Source organism: Eptatretus burgeri, chromosome 16 (genome assembly GCF_056783735.1).
Source record: "Eptatretus burgeri isolate ZD-2024b chromosome 16, Ebu_testis_v1, whole genome shotgun sequence".
NCBI classification, from domain to species: domain Eukaryota; kingdom Metazoa; phylum Chordata; class Myxini; order Myxiniformes; family Myxinidae; genus Eptatretus; species Eptatretus burgeri.
In genome coordinates, this window is record NC_140976.1 from 30603982 (window position 1) to 30621411 (window position 17430).

Consider the following 17430-nt stretch of genomic DNA (forward strand, 5'->3'; position numbering starts at 1 on the left):
CCCTGGCCTCAAAACTGCTTTGGTAGACCCATCACTCTGTAATAGAGTATCACACACCGGATTGTATATACTGGTATATATATTTGCGAAAATATCTCACAAACCAGTTATCCAGGCTTCACGTTCGACTTGAGCAAACTTGCTACTTATTCATGATTGAGTGCAATAAACCATCTATTCTTTGTCGATGGACCCCTTGGGGCCTTTCACATCCACCAACTAATGCGAGTAGACGGGACACCTGGGTTAACGTCCATCCGAAGGACGGCACACTTCATGATGCAATGCTTCTATGCCTGAGAAGCACTAATCTGGCAGTTTATTGTCGGGTCGGTCATAAAACTCAGACTAAGCAGCTCATAGGTACGTACGCTATACCTCTCAGGATTTATTTACTACTTTTCTATGTACAACAGTCTAATTTCCTGCCCTTTCCATAGGGCAACCTATTTCGCTTGGACGTCAAGCTCAGAATGTATGGATCGTTTGGCTAATTCAGGACGCTGTGAGATAAAGGCGACACGGGCTTGTTACCGACACGATCTCACCACCATGCTAATCACCGCACGCGGCGCGCCATCGAATCTTGGTGGCGACCCAAGCTCCCGGCGGTGTGCCCATTATTAGCGTGAAAAATGACCTCCCTAGCCTTATCGGGCTGGCCGACCGAGCATGCTTCATCATCTGCAGGAACTGCTCGCTTCCTCCTGCTCGAGGTTCGAGTCGATCCATTCCTGACAAGTAAGGCAACTTTTGCTATTTTGCTGTGGTCCTCCTGCATGGAATGCTTTGTGCCACATGGTTCACCCCACCATGAGCCTGGTGGTTCATATAAGAACAAAATTAACAGGATGACCCTCAATGGTGTTTTACTTACAAATGCTTGAATTTGGGTGTTTCTTTCCCACCATAAGATAATATAAGGAATGGTCCAAAAGAAATAATAGAATTAAAAAACGTCATTGTGCATGCAGCGTGTGGAGATGTGCAGCATGTAGTTCTGAAGAAGCTGTTTGCGATGTGGTTTGTTCTCTTCCGGGCCAGGATTAATGATTCGTCTCTCGGGGTGGCTGTGAAAGGCCTTTTTTTTCTCGTTATCAAGAACCCGAGACGTATTAGGCTGACTTTGGAGCCACGAATAAGCTTTACCTCCTTGCCGCACTCGTCTAATGAGCTCCAGATGATCTCGGATGCGCTTGCCTGAGTCTTTGTCATTAATGCCGCAGAGTACATATCAAGATCGATGAATGACAAATGAATGAGTTATTGCATGAAAACGACATCGCTCGACGTGATTGTAGAGACACACAGATGAGAACACACCCCCTGCAGGACCGCCACGGGTGCAGAGACCTGACATTTACGAAAAGGCCTGGAACATCACACTAATTAAAAGCCACCAGCTGGCCCAGCCAGCCCATGGTTCCACGCTCTCGGATGCTTGCTTAACCTTCCCCCACCTCCTCCATGCCACTCTCATTTGTCTCGAGGAACAAAGGATATATAGAACCTTCAGGCCTGCAGTGGGAGCCTGATAAATTTGGTGGTGAAAGATCTCCTTGATGTGCTCATCAAAGGTCAGAGGCACTGTATTTTGCCTCCAGTTTTGGGGTAAGATGACCTTTCTCAATGATTGTGAATTATAGGATAATATACATACATACATACATACACACACACACACACACACACACACACACACACACACACACACACACACACACACACACACACACACACACACACACACACACACACACACACACACACGTAATTTCAAAACACACCTGGGCCAAAAGTGTGACTCACTTTCTCAATCATTGTGAATTATAGGATAATATACATACATACATACATACATACATACATACATACATACATACATACACACGCGTAATTTCAAAACACACCTGGGCCAAAAGTGTGCCTCACTGACAGTGTCTTCAGTCAACGTCCACAGCATCATCCCGTTTCGACCCTTCAGCCTTGATACGGTCTGCCAAGGTGGACCAGTGGAGGACGCACACATCCACATACGACAACTACATGTGGAGGCATACGTACCACCACTCTCAGCCAGTGAGAACACAACCACAACAGAAAACAACAACTTTCACTCTCAGAATTCACTGCACCAGAAATATTTTCGAGACCAACCAACCAATCAGCCTCACAACATACACCACTCAAAACATAACAACAACAACAAAAAATGACAACTGTGACGATGCCACCAACAACACACCACACACACATCTCCATACTTCTTCCATGCTCAGTCACCACTCCTGTTGGAGCAGAAGGAACCACCAAACAACCAACCTCACAAACTACCCTACTCGGCCTGCCTTTGTGAACTTCCTCCAAATCCAGAGTGAGCCTTTCACCATGACCAGAGACACTCTTCCACATCTTGCTTCTTACCATCCCACACACTTCAAGTCAAGCCAGGAACGCAAAAAAGGAATCGCTGAGATATTGTCTCCACCACACCTAAAATTGATGACAATAAACTTTCCAACCCTTGTCCCTACACCACCTCCAGCTCATTGTATTTTCCCCTCTTCCTCTAATGCACCTCCTCAAGATTCTCTTCCCACGGCACTGATAACTCCCCGAAGATGACCTGCCTTGTTGCAACTGACCAGATGACAATGTCAGGCTACAACTTTGTACAGCAGATCTCTGGGAATACCATTTGCTGCTTTAGGTCTGTCACCACATGCCAATCATGAGTATTTGCCAAACCAATTCCCTGCACACTCCTCCTTCCATCTCCTATAACATGGCCCTCTCTCACAAACAGCACCTCTCTACCATCGACCTCCTCCTCCCTCTCCTCTCTTCTCTCCCTCCATCTCATCACCTCTTGCTGTATCATCTCCACTGCCACTGCCAGCACTTGATCATGCCACCACCTGTACCTTCCTGCTGCATATGCTACTGAGTGCACACATAGTGCATGCTGCAGTGTTCCTCGACCTCCACACCAAAAGCAGCTCTCCTCCTGTCCCAACACCCACACCCTCAGGTTTTCTGGTGATGTAAGCACATTGTACATTGCCAGCAATAGGAAACTCAACACGATTGGCTCCATCCTCCAAATCTCTTGCCACTTCAATGTCTTCACCTGCACACCCTCCCAACATATCCCAGCCTACCTGCTGTGTCTGCCCTACCACCTTCACATATCTCCTCTCTTCCTCTTTTCTTCTCACCTCCCTCTCAACTTTTTTCCTCCATTCCTTCACACATGCTTTTCTCCATAGACCATGCCTTGTTCACCCAAAACCTTTGCCTCCTGTGCCCTGCACCATCACCACAACACTCTGGGACATCCTCACCTTGAAACCTATCCTTGCCCACAGAATCAATCTTTCCAACTGCTCCAATACCTTTCTTGGCTGCATCAGCTGACTGTTGGGCAACTGTCAGGTCATCCATGAATGCAAACATTTCTGGCAATCCCTGACAAGGGGCGAACTCCACTTCTTTCCCAAATCCACTTTCAGCACGTATCAGCAACTCCATGACCAGAACAACCAAAATGGCAGAGATGGCACACTCGATCGGAATCACCACTCCCAACCTTTGCATTTAAGCCTGCTGTTGGCTTAATAGTTAAGGTGGCTGGCTTGAGATATTAGGGTCTTGAGTTTGAGACCCTGTTTGTCCATTGAAATGACACCAGGTGGGTTGACTCAGCCTATCATCCTTCCGAGGTCAGCAAACTTGAGTACCAGCTTACTGGTAATAGGGGCACTGCATTAGCAGCATAGCTGTGCTTCCAGAAAAATGATGCAACCAGCAGCCACAGCTTGCATACGAAACAACACCCCCACCAACAACAACCTTTGCCATTCTGTTGGAGAGGACTGTCACAAATTTTCATCCAAACTAGCCATCATGAGAAAATCCCTTCATCTTCCGGCACCCAAAATAATTACATGGAATATCTGATGAAGGCATGAGGCACTGACCCTGATCTGTATGCATTCTCCAAATCCATCAAAGCATGGGAATGGGGATGGCAGTTTATAGCTGGGTCAAGACTCAAACCCATGCAGGAAAGCTTAGAGGTGAGTGTGCGTACCTCTAGGCCATCCTGTCAACTCATATATATGTATGTTTATGGACGTATTCGTTATTTTTTTCATTTTGTTTTTTTACACCCACACGGACTCACCGAGCAGATGCAAAATGAGCGTGTGCACGTAGCCATGTCACACACGTTCGCTTGACATCAACGTCACACTCATGAGATTGTAAATGTTACAAGGTCAAGACCAAGTTCAAATCTCGGCAGCTGGAGGCCTCAGAACAAAAATGTCAAATAATGATATGTTTGCTTTACAAAAACATATAATAAACATTTTCCTCTCGAGATATTCATCAAAGCGTGTAAATAACACGAAACACCTGCATATCCTGCAGGGTACATGAACCCGCTACATGTCGAATAGGTTTGTACTTCTCTATTCATAACCGTTTTCAATTAAACATAGTTATGAAAAGCCTGATAATGCACCGTGTGTACATAAATTATGCATTCTCTATGTTATGCCCGAATGATTGAATCATCTTTGCTCTGGATATTCTGTAAGCAAATTTATGTTTTTGGAGAATCTTGTATTTGGAGTTTCTTTTTGGTGTGAATTTCTCTGTTTTTCGTGTCAATTGGTCGTAATAGGTCACTCCGAGCTCTGGCATTGAGGATGGGATCACGTACATATCGAATACCCAAAAGCCATGATGGATGCTTAATTGCTGAAAAACAAAATATTGAGAAATGGGAAGGAAAGGGTTGTCGGGGAAAGGTTATTGGGAGAAAAGGAGGAGATGTGGAGAAGGTGTGTCGGCAAGTGGTTTAAATAATATTCTCCCAGCTTGCGTATGTAATATGTTGATGGGTACACAGATAGTTTCAAACACCAATTTATGCACAAAGATAGATTGTCGAACTATAAAGATAATCCCATAGTTTTAGCTAACAGGAGGATAGCATAGGGGTAGCTATCCTCCTGTTAATCCCTAGCCTGGGTTCAAATCCCAACCCAGATATAAGCTGCCATCCTGGTGTTTCACAAAGCAGGGCGAGGCATCGATTTGTGGGTCGTCACGAGGAGGTACGTTAAAGCCAGGTATCCGGTCTGTCAGCATTAGTTGGTGGACGTTAAAGATTCCACAGTCTTTCATGTTCAAGAGGCGAGAAACGGGGAGCACGAATTTCATGAGGCACTGCATCAACTGCACAGCCACAGCCCGACCAACGATGCAAACCCACAGCCACGTGCTACAGACGAAACGATGATGACAATGCTATTTATCCCGCAATTGAAAATTTCAGGATACTCTTTGATATAATCATTGCAAAAGACTTATTAATGATGCCCTGCTTCTTCATGAACCCCAGAGTTAGGAGCTACCTGCTCAAGGTATGTGTCTGGGCCATGCTTTCTGCCTAATTGCAAGGAACGTGTAACTAATTATATCATCTTTCTGGGGTTCTAATGAATGGTCCCTTTTACACCGTTGAAAGGATAATTGACTCGGGCGGTTGGTGTTGTAGATATAAAGCATAGGCCGGGTTATAACCCCCATGCTAAAACTCGACAACTTTACACGCACTCGCAAAATGCCTCATTTGACCACACTTAGGAGGGAATGAATTTTGTGGTCGCAACGCGAACGAAACGTGGGACAACTCAACACTCCACGTCACATCGTATTAATTTCAATTAATGCAATAACCAAACACATGGCCAATCACAAAGCATCCGGAGCCTGTTACTTTCCGAAGAGACTCATCCTTTCCCGTCGCTGCAGATTCTTGCAAGTACTGCACTCGCTTTGTCAATGTCGAGAAACAATTGTTTTTATCTCTTCTTATTTATGTGGTTTACTTCACTTGTGTGTATCAGATTATTGTTAGACTTTTAACTTATCAAAGGTTTCCAGGCAGACTGCTATTCCCATCGGTAAAACTCGGCTCGTAATCGCAAGTACGCATGCTGCGAAGGTAGCACATTTACCTTTGAACTGTCTAGTCTGCGTTTGATTCCCTACCCGAGCTGTAAACTCCTGCATTGGTGCTTTGCATGGATCGAGTTGTCGTCACAAAGTGCGACGTCCATTGGATTGAAATGAAGCCGGATATCTTATCTGCGAGCATTGGCTGGGGGACCTTAAAGATCCCACGGTTTATTTTGTGTGAGTTATCTAAGGAATCCTGAACAAATTACAAAATTCCTGCCACCTCCAGTAGGAACGATGGGTTTGTGAAAGACGGGCCAACAACGTTCCCCTGTCGACCCCACGAGGTCGGCATAATGAAGCAATAGCAGCATGTATATCCACAATGACAGTTGGATGCCAATTCATGAAATGAGTGAAGGATCCTTATTTGGTGATTACATGAATAATTTAATGATTATTATTAATAATAATAATAATTATAATTATAATATATCCAGAAAGATGATGTGTACATACAATGTTACACACGAGAGTTTACGTAGGCATATACGCATGCATTGAAATCCATGAGGTTCTGCACATGGCTGCACACCCTACCAGCACTCTTGGTGTGAATAACTGACTGTGCTATCTCCACTTCTGCCAGATATTTTTGCATCCCGAGCTCTTGGCAGTTCCTGATGCCACTGTCTGTTTTTGCATTACCGTCGCAGTTTATCTCTCCCCTCGACACCGCCCGCTATCTGGGGCGCACACTGTTTTCACCGCACATGCACCACTCGGTGTGCCTTGGCCTCGGCAGCTGCGGCTTTGTTTCTGCCTCCATGGTTGCTTTTGTTTGTGTCTCCGTCTCACAGACCTCCACCCCTTTTATCGGAAGGCAGATGGTCATTATAACCGGACAGGTGCTGTACCCCCACTCAGCTTATATGTTGACCCCCTTCCCTCTCCACCCATATCTCTTGGACCCGATGAGTTGCCTCATTGTCTTATTTGTCTGCACTGTAGTCACAATTTTTTTTACAAGAATATTCCTGAATGGGATTTCTTTGTAAAATGAAGGATATTGTTAGGAATACTAAATTTCCATGAGATACACGAACACACACACACACACACACACACACACACACACACACACACACACACACACACACACACACACACACACACACACACACACACACACACACACACACACACACACACACACACACACACACACACCTTGTTTCAGCTAGTAACTAGGATTTTTCTACTGTGCACTTTACACGTTAAACACAAGTCAAATCCGAGTGCTTTCTCATGATTTTTTTTTGTTTTTTTTGTTTAAGGTGCAAGTGTAGTACGTTTGATGCATATCTTTTCCCAACGTGTGGGATGTTACTTAGTAATTCGACGAGTCCTTGATACAACCCACACGCACCATTCGTGGATGCCACGGACTCGGAAGCTTTTCGGTAGTGCTGCAGCGCCGGTGCCACAGAACAACCCCTTGTCTCATTTATAATTTACTACCTTCCCTTTCTTGTAATGTTTGTCTTCATCTTTGTTCCAAGAGCACACTGTGCGTTGTTCATGCAGTGGGCCCGACAATCGGGGTTTAGCTCGGGTGAAAGTGAAGAATGCTTTTCGATGTTGCATGAGGCACTGCCGGAGGGGCTTCGAGGGTCGTGGTCGATCATAAAGCAGATGGCCACTTCATTTGAATGGGCAGATGGCTACTTCATTTGATTAAAATTATTTTTGGATTTGAATGGGAAGCGTTGGGAATTTGGAAGTTCAATTAGAAAATAAATAATTGCATCAAATTAAATAAATACAGGAACAAAAGAGTTCCTGACATTGCAGAGAACCACCGAAAGCTGTTCAAATATTAGGATTTCCCCTTGAAGCTTTCTCGAAAAAAATATTTATCCCCATTGTGTCTGTGTCCATAAAAGACCATATCGAGTAGTTCCTCACCAGCCGGCCCATTGTTCTGCCTGCAGATGTTTGGTCACTTGCTCAATATGAAAACGATGCTGTAAATGGTTTTGCGTTTTTTAGGCCGAGCGGAAGAGGAGGGAACAGGTGTTGCGGTGTTTACCGGGACAGGATAACAATGGATTGGAACCGAATACACGTTCACCTCAAAGGTATTGTTTCGTACTGTTAAAAGAATGTCACAGGTACAGCTTTGTCCAGAGATTACAAAGTGAGAGATAAAGGCGTCGTCATATTCACAGACAAAATTATATACGTATCCACCAGAGACCAATATTTTGATGTATGTGCAGATAGATACGGAACCTCTCCGCACAACTATGATCGAGCTCAGTGACCTGGAGGATCAGATGAACGTGTCTCAGTCGAACCTATCCCAGGTCTGGCCTCTCATAATTGCTTTATTTTATCTCGATTGCCTTGAGTTTAGTGTTTCCTTCAATCCAGCAATTGCGATCACTGCCAAAATAGCAGTCGAGCTGACACGTCGTGCAAAATGGCTGGGTCTGTTCGATCCAAGCTCTTTTAAACAAGAGCGGTTTGGATTGCTGCCTTTTATGTCAGGGGATAAAGCAGAATATTTATGTATTTGTTATTTTTGTAAATGTTCTGCTAATTCATTCATCTAGTTACTCTCTTTTGGCACTTAAAAGTTATATTTGAGATATGGAAGAGTAGAAGCTTCTCTTTTAAGAGGAGTTCATGTTGCTCGCATTATTTTTCAAGTTGTTTGAAAGTGATAATTTGGAGCTTTCTAGCTCTAGGATTGTCATGACAGGTGTTAGCAGATAGAGGAAGTCCTCTGCCTGTGGGTTGTCTGTAATGCCCTCAATACCTGTCTGCCTGGGCTTTTCATGTACTAAATAAAATGACGGAGGGGGTCCTGTCACCGTTCACTGTGGCGAGGCAGAGCAACGGGTCTAAGCTTCTTAATTTCCCTTGCCCCCGGGCTTAAACAATGAGTGGTCTACAAAGCAGTCTGCAAACCGAGGCCCTCCCTACGGCCTGCTGCGCCTGCCATCTGCCTGCAGTCGTGTTACCGCACCGCTATTGGCTGAACCACGTGGCACAGCGCTCTCCCATTGGTTGTTGCCTTCACAATGAGCTTGCTATATATTTGAAGTTGCAAGACTGGTTGTAGGACTGGGAAGATCATGGAGTGCGGTTGACCTTGTACGGTGGAGAAGGAGCGTGAGATGTAAGAACAACTTCTGTAAGTTCTTTTGCTTTTCTTAGATTGTAATCTGTGTCAAGAGAATTTGATGAAAATGAGCTGTAAGTTGCTAGTTAACTCCTTCAGTTTGAGAATTGAATGCTTGGAGTTTCTCAAATAATTTGTAACCCTTAACTATCGCAGCAAATGTCTCAAATCCAAAAGTTAGTAATATGTTCATCTCCTTGCACTCTATGATTTGTTGTGTTAAAGCTTGGAGAAAACAATCCACGATGCATCATCATCACACCATTTTCCACCGCCCTCAGCCTCTTCTCACCACCCCAGCGCTGCACGGATACATTTCTCCAACATGGAATGTCATATCAGGTGCAAATACTGTCATCCACATGGCAAACTTTTTTGCATGTGGAATTTTCGTTTCATTCTCTCAACTCATCGCAAGGAAGTTTCTGGAAGCCATTAGCAAGATGAACTAAAAGTATCATGGAAGATATGGGGGAGAGAATCCGAAACGAGCTCGGGCGATATTGGTCTATGACATATTTAGCAGCGCCAATTATTTCCACCCCGTTGTTTGGTGGGCTGGGGAATGTTTTTGGGCCAAGTTTAACGAGATCGCTGGTCGGGCCTGCCATTTGACTAAGAGTGTCAGGAATTTCAAATTTGGCCAGGGTGCTGGCAATGACTCCTCCTGTTTGTCCACCAATTTATGCTGGTAGATGGGACACCTTCCATCTGAGGTGACGGCGCAGTTTGTAATGAAACGCTTTGTCTGCAAAGCACCAATCCGACAGTTTATAGTCAGATAGAGGATCAAACTCTGCACCATTCCATCGGATGCTTGGTCCGACGTTAGCGTAGTCGGTGAATGTTGAAATTTCAAAGGGACGGTATGGATGGGAATTTTCCGGACCCTTATTGTTCATCTGCCTGTAATTGTGCACGCATGGTGAGTCGGTGTCCATGAACTCCACTGATGGCATTGCAACTATGAAAAAGTATGGTTTCCTACTCGAGCTGCCGGAGATGAAAGTGAGGAACAGCTCAGGAAGCGTTCACATTAACATCCAAAATTTGAAAAGATAAATTTAATCCATAGGATTTAAATTGATCTGAAAAGAGAGTTTTAAGGATAACTGTGCTTTGGGATCTGCTCAGAGAGTTAATAATCGCAGGGCAACTTTCACAGGCTTGGGGATATCCATGTACACGGTCATAAAAGCTGCTCGAAGTTGGACTATAACCGAGAGAGTTCCGATTTCGAGGCAAAAGAGTTTCAAACGTTCCCTTCCTTGAACCGCTGCCTGCTTGGCGTGTTTAATTATCGGCTATTGACGTTTTCAGAGCAGACAGGCACACATCGTGGATTTTCCTGGAACATTTGGGCATGGGTGTTTGGCTCATCACCTTCCACAGATGGCCGTACATGGTACTCTGAATCGTGGATGTCTTATTCATTCATTCATTCATTCCTGTGAAGTTTTGAAATGAGTTTGAGATTGTTTTCAGTTCTACGGTAAACAAATGACCCCGTGCCTGCTCTACATAGCGGTTAACGTAAAAGTAGGTTTTTTTGACATTTTGGTGATAGATTCCAATACCTTTTCACTCATTTGTTTTCCTTGAACGCCAAGTGTTTTGTTGATATTTGGGTCAATTATTGCCAGCACACCACGTTCCCAAATGCAAATAGACGTTTTCGTATTAATGTTCACATTATATGCCCAGAGCTCCCCTGAAGGCTGCAAAAAACTGAGCACAGACACATTAGAGTGAATAATCAAGATGGCTTACCTCATTAGGGCGTCACTTAAAAGCAGCAGCACATAAACAGTCGCAACGAAGCTTCTTGATATGTTTGGCAAATCCATGGAACGCATGATTATTGCAATTGAAATGACATTGGGGGAGGGCGGGGAATAGGAACAAATACTTCTGTTTCTCTTCTCATTAGGGAGTCGGAAGTGAGGACGTGACTAAGACTCCTTTGCTGGAAGAGTGTCCTCGAGGACGATGCTGTGGGTGCAATGCTTCGCTTTTGGGATGGAGATCGGCCGTGAAAATGCAGCGCCACACCTGGACCTGGGCTGTCCGTACGAGCTTTGTACCGGGATGATACTAATTGAGAACATGCTGCTCAGAAGAACATAACGTTTGATGATAACATTTGCTTTGGCTGTCGTTATATGACTTGTTCTTGTTCCTTCTGAATTTTAATCTGCTTCACGGCCTGAGAGCCATCTTTAGAAGATCTTTGAAGGCCGCAAAAGAATCTGACAAATTAATGGATGGGTATATGGTTGCAAGAGCACAAGACACCATGCGGGCTAATTTGGTGGGGATGCTTGATGGGCTTGATTTTAATCACCTTTGTGGAGTCGTTTCGGTGAGAGAACGTCAATTCTCGAGCAAATTGACCGAGCTTTGGTCCACGATGCAAGAAATTTCTCCTTAACATTGAGACCCTTGGGTGACATGGCATGGCAATGGCACGATGTAAGATATGAGGAGGGCGTGCAGGAGGAGATGGAGTGGAGTTATGGGGAAGAAAGGGAAGTCGCAGAGTGCTGAGAGATGGGGTGAAATGCACCTGTGCTGCGATCAGAGCAACGTTTTGAAAAGGGCGTCTCATGAAAGGGCAGCTCCAGCACTTTGGCTGGATGCATTGCGTCGGTGTGTGCACAGGTTAGAAAAGTTCGGTGCGCCCATATTGATGTGAGCACACCTTTTGAGGGTTTTTTTTTTTTAGAAAAGCATCCTTTGGTCGAGGTCTCAAAAGGCCTGGGCCACATGTGACCCAAATCATGGGTAGCGGTGTTTCTGTTTCGGGCTCCTTCGTGCCCTTTTGTGAGGCGATTGCTTTTGACGGACATAGAGTGGTGATGAAAGAGAAAAGACCTCTTCAGTTATTGTAATTTCGCATCAGGTGAGTATTTCGAGCTCAGCTTTTCTTCGCCTCTGAAACAAATAGCCATAGAACAACAACATGCACCCATCATCGTGTACTAACGCACTAACATGTACTGACTTCCTTTGCTTGTTTTAACCTTACTAACACCAAAATAAATTCTGCCACTAACAAAAACATAACCTGTTATGTCACTAACATTACTAACAATGTACTAATCGATTATTGATAAATCCTGACTTGAAATCTAACTGAATGAAATGAACGAGCATGCTGTAAGCTCGTACACTAAAATCTATACCCTCTGCATGTTCATATACGTATAGCTGTTTGCAGCCGTGCTTTCTAAAGTTAAATTGAGATGTGTCATATTTAATCATCCGACTGTGATTTTTTTTTCTACTAATGGATATTGAACCATGTTACTAACGCACTAACACAGACTGATTTTGTTTTACTAACTCTACTAAAGATTCCTCCGAGGCCCTGTCCTAGACGGGATGTGCCGGAGATGGTCGGTGATTCAGAGCGTTTCGTTTCAGGCTTTTCGACTAACCGGACAGGCCTCGCGAGGCAAGTTGCCCGTGGCAGACCTTTCAACTAACTACCGGGCCTCGCTGCCGGACAGGCCCAGAGGGCCAGTCAGGGTCTCCATAAACTCACGGGTGGTGCGTGGCGAGACACGCAAGGCCTTGGTTTCTTTCCCATGTCATGGCTGACGGCCTGCCTCCTGGCTCTGACATCACTACATCCGTCAGTCGGTTGACGATCAAGCGCAAACAATTTTCTTGCTTGCGCAATTTTTAAAGGAACAGGGCTGCAAGACCTCTTAATTGGAGTGGTGCATGCAATGGATTGAAAGCATTGTCCTTGCGTAAATCTCATGGGATCTGAAGAGATTCTCATCACATCTCAACAGAAATCGGATGTTTTGTGCGATTTAATTTTGAATCAAGTTGAGGTAACCTGGAATGAAACCTGTTTTAAGTGGTCATGACCATCTTCCAAAGGAAGTTCTGCAACAAAGGATTTTTTTTAATTTGGGTGAATCATTGGTATAGTGAAAACTGTTGTTCACATCAGTTTCTCAGGGGATGTTTCGCAGCATTTCCCACACTCGATTTGGACCTTGTTTATTTGCAAACATGTTTTGTTGCCAAATATCAGGGAATACGTGAAACGAAATCGAGCAAACACTTTTCTGTTGGCTCATCTCTGGAAGCCAAGGCCTTTCGTACGGAGCCCGCTGTGTGTACTAACAGTCTACTAACCCTACTAACCCACTAACATGAACTAATGAGGAGTATGCATGATACTTGAGGGTACTAATTATGGAGATATCAGCAGCGCCTGTTGCCTTCGCCATGCACCCAAGTGGACACAGAAGACGATGCCTCGTGTTCATAAATCTCATTGACTCAGGAATAATTGAGAATGGATACATTAATACCTCCAGCCCCTTCTCCACCTCAAACTCAAATTATAATGTGAAGGTTAGTCAGGTACCTAATAGCCACCACCCCCTTCCCAGTTACTGTCCTACCCCTCTTTCCCAGTTGCTGTCCCACCCCTCCTTCCCAGTTGCTGGCCCACCCCTCCTTCCCAGTTGCTGTCCCACCCCTCCTTCCCAGTTGCTGTCCCACCCCTCCTTCCCAGTTGCTGTCCCACCCCTCCTTCCCAGTTGCTGTCCCACCCCTCCTTCCCAGTTGCTGTCCCACCCCTCCTTCCCAGTTGCTGTCCCATGCCTCCTTCCCAGTTGCTGTCCCACCCCTCTTTCTCAGTTGCTGTCCCACCCCCCTTCCCAGTTGCTGTCCCACCACCTTCCCTGTGGATAGGAAACCCATCTTGTGCCACCTTCCTTATTTATTTATATATTTTATCCAATATTTATTGCAGTGAATCAGTGAAACTGTCATTGACGTTGTTGACATTATCCTGCCCAATAAAACATGCATTTTGAGAATGTCTATGTATTGTCCTTTGGCGTGAACGGGTTTTTCACGTGATGATGTAAGTGATGAGATGTGGATGGAAACCAAAACAAAAAAAAGTGTCCGCGTGACCTTCAGCAGCGTGTGCACGCGCTTTCATTGATCACGTGGGAACGATCCAAGCGCCCTTGCAACCAGGGGGTAGGTGAGGGTTTTGTCGTGGTGGAGGTGGGTTTGTTGGAGAAAAATCCCCAAACTGGCCTAGGAAAAGTGGACAACAGTAGTTGTATTTATGATAATTTTGTTGTTGACAAGTGTGTCCTGGAGTTTGATAAAATCCATTGCTGAAGTCGGCGGGCAGAGTTTACCTGGTAATGGTGCAAGTCCGTCACAGTCGAGGATGTACTGGTGGCTGCGGTAGCCTGGGAATTGGTAATAAATCCACCTGGATGACCAAAAACACAAACACATGTTAATATGCACACCATAGGCAGGACAAGATTACTTTACTCTCATTCACCAAATCCTTAGCTCTCTCTGTTCCGTTGTTGGAAGATGAGCGTCGTTGATCAACCTGATCATCTCACCGACAGAGAGAGAGAGTTACAGTGCCTGGTCGTTAGGTTGTGATGAATCACTCAGTTTGCTAAGACCCATGCTGTTGTGCTGTGTTTTGCGTCATTCGTGCAGACAATAGTAATGAATGCATTCGTTATCCGATGTTCCAGTTATGGAGGGTTGGGGATGTTCCAAGATGACTGCGGAGATCGAAGTCGCAGCGCAGGACCGCTGGCAGACGTTGCTCGACACGAAGCAGCGTCCATCAAATCCCAAGGATTTTTTTCGTGAACACGAACCAGCAGCCAGGTGAGGCTTTGCGAGACGTAAAGTGAAAAATGAACCGGTGTACAATATACACCTGTAACGTGGCTACAAGATCACGTGTGTTTCAAGTCATTGGAGGTCTCAATTAAAGACCCGATCATTGGGAAGGTAGTTAGCCGCAGGAAAGATGGATCGCTCGGATGTAGTCTTCTGTTTCACTTTCCATACCTCAATGACGACCGTCAAAGTTGAACAATCTGTGCCCTTTTGCGAAATGGCCTTTTCATGCCATTGTTTCGTGCATGGTACCTTTTTATTAATATTATTATTTTATTAATGATGGATGTTCGGTCGCTCGAGGTAGCTCGGGTTTCCTCCCACCTCCCACCTACTGCATTCTTCGGTGAGAAATGGCAAGAGATTGGAACACGCAAGCGAGCCGTGCATGCGCATTACGGACTCGCCAGGCACCTCCGGGGGCCAGCACGCACGTCAATCGATGGCCCCTCTAATGGGATTCCTAAATTAACCATCAGGCCGGACAACAACTGCACCGAGCCCAAGTTCTCACGAATCAAACCTCATTAACGGCAAACATCCTCTGCGTCTCCTCCTCTCTCTGTAACGTGTGCGGTCAGAACTCGGAGCCTCCCAAACCCGAGGCAGCTTTCATGTGAAGATGCCTAATACAAGCTTCCCTCATTCTTCACCGAGAAACCGAGAGCCGAGCTCGTGGAACAGACAGAAATCGAACCGTGGAACCTCCACTCCAAACGGGAGCGGTTTGCTTCATCGGAGTTCTGTTTCGCTCCTCGAGTTGATCCTCACCCACATACTCCCCTCCGCCACCTTCACCACTCCACTCCACTCACACCATTCCAACCTTCAGGCACTCCCCGCGGATTGTCGGGTCGATTCGCTGCAGGACATCGTTGGTTTCTGGGCAGATACACGTGAAAGCCTTCAGCGGAGGAGGTGGTGGCACGGGCTGGTGGACAGACCTCACAGGGCAGAGACGGGTCCTCCAGATTAACGTCCATTTCATTCATTTATTAGGTCCTCGTGGAGGATCTCCAAGTCTTACTCACGTTGTTGTTCTTCATCTTCTTCTTGTGGACTTTTTTTGTTTCACAGCCCACAGTTTTCATCGAAACTTCCTGAAACTTGGCGTATATATGTAGAAATACCCTGCGCAGACAGTAACCATCTCCGATTTTGAAAATTCCTCCTAGAAAAAAAAAGTTATGACGTCAAAATATCTCCGCTAATGGAATATCGCCTAAAAAATTATCTCCGAAACTAGGCAAGCTTTTTGAATTTTGTTTGCGGGAATCGAACAGGGCATTAGCAGAGATGAATGACCGCACATATGATACATCACTATGACGTCATATCAATTTTTATGACGTCATTCCTATTTTTTGACATTTTTTGTTTCACAACCCAGAGTTTTCATCGGATCTTCGTGAAACTTGCCATGTATATGCAGAAAGCCCACGCGCAGGCAGGAACCATCTCCGATTTTGGAAATTCTTCCTAGAAAAAAGTTGACGTCATAATATCGCCGCTAATGGAAATCGCCTTTACCATTATCTCCGAAACTAGGTAAGCGGGAATCTTACCGGGAATCAAGCCGGGCATTAGCACAGATAATTTGTCGCAAACCTGATACATCACAATGACGTCATATTCGTTTTTATGACGTCATCATTAAGAGGACGAGGATCCTAGCTCATTTGAGCTCGTTTTTTTTTTTATACAACGACCTGCATCCAGTATGGCAGCTTATAGCTGGGTCGAGATTCAAACCCAAGACGTACAGCGAAGATTACGACATGCTCTGCAATGCGGAACCCCCTGCTGGCACATCACCCAAAGTTCCAACACGAGTTGGACCACGTCGGCGATCGAACTCGCACAAGATAGCTCAATGGGAAGCACAATCACCCCATTTCCCCCTTTAAGAATCAATTCACAGCGCTTCCTTCTACATGATGGTTTCCAATCGAACATTTAAAAAGCCATTTCCTTTTGACTCGCATATTGTCCCTCCCGACGAATGTCTTTATTATCCCGAGTTTATAAACCATTCAAATTCCATTTCGATCCACCATTGTTCAAATGCTCCGTAATATAAGGGAGTTATCCAAGCCAAATGAGCTTCGTGCACCCGAACTGGGATCGTTTCGATGTGTCCGCCGGATCGGCCCGGGGGTGTCGAACGTGCTCACCACCCGAAGGATGTCCGGTTCCATTGCTCCCAACGGGTATTTACCGTCGCGCGTTCTCTGCAGCTCGTAATAAACAAACGACCATTAAATAGGTTGATTACCTTAAACCTGCAGGTGCAGGTATCGCAATTAAACCCGAGAGGAAAGCGATGAATTAGGTACAGATCGCTCGGGAATTGTCCCGTGGTTTGACCCGACGGTCGGTCGGTCGTGGCGGAAAAAAATCAAAGGTCCTCAAGATCCACGAATGTTCAGGTGCGGCGAATGGGGAATATAAATTACATTTTATACTCTCTCGGCTCGCCTGCAGCAATCCGCGCGACCCGCGGCCTGGTTCAGCCTGTTCGTGAACTGGCATCCTCCTCCATGGCTTCTTCAAGCGGCCAAACCGACCAA

General features: G+C 45.4%; 1 protein-coding gene across 1 annotated transcript in view; it reads left to right on the plus strand.

Moving 5' to 3' along the window:
• LOC147010809 (uncharacterized) overlaps positions 1-14010 on the plus strand; it is a 53909-nt gene extending 39899 nt beyond the window's left edge. Inside the window, exons 5-8 of the mRNA XM_085860063.1 lie at positions 8026-8342; positions 8994-9175; positions 9389-9505; positions 11094-14010. Coding sequence (XP_085716189.1) covers positions 8026-8078 — 53 coding nt within the window. The 3' untranslated portion in view covers positions 8079-8342; positions 8994-9175; positions 9389-9505; positions 11094-14010. The remainder of the gene's footprint in view (positions 1-8025; positions 8343-8993; positions 9176-9388; positions 9506-11093) is intronic.
• Positions 14011-17430: the final 3420 nt, after the last annotated feature.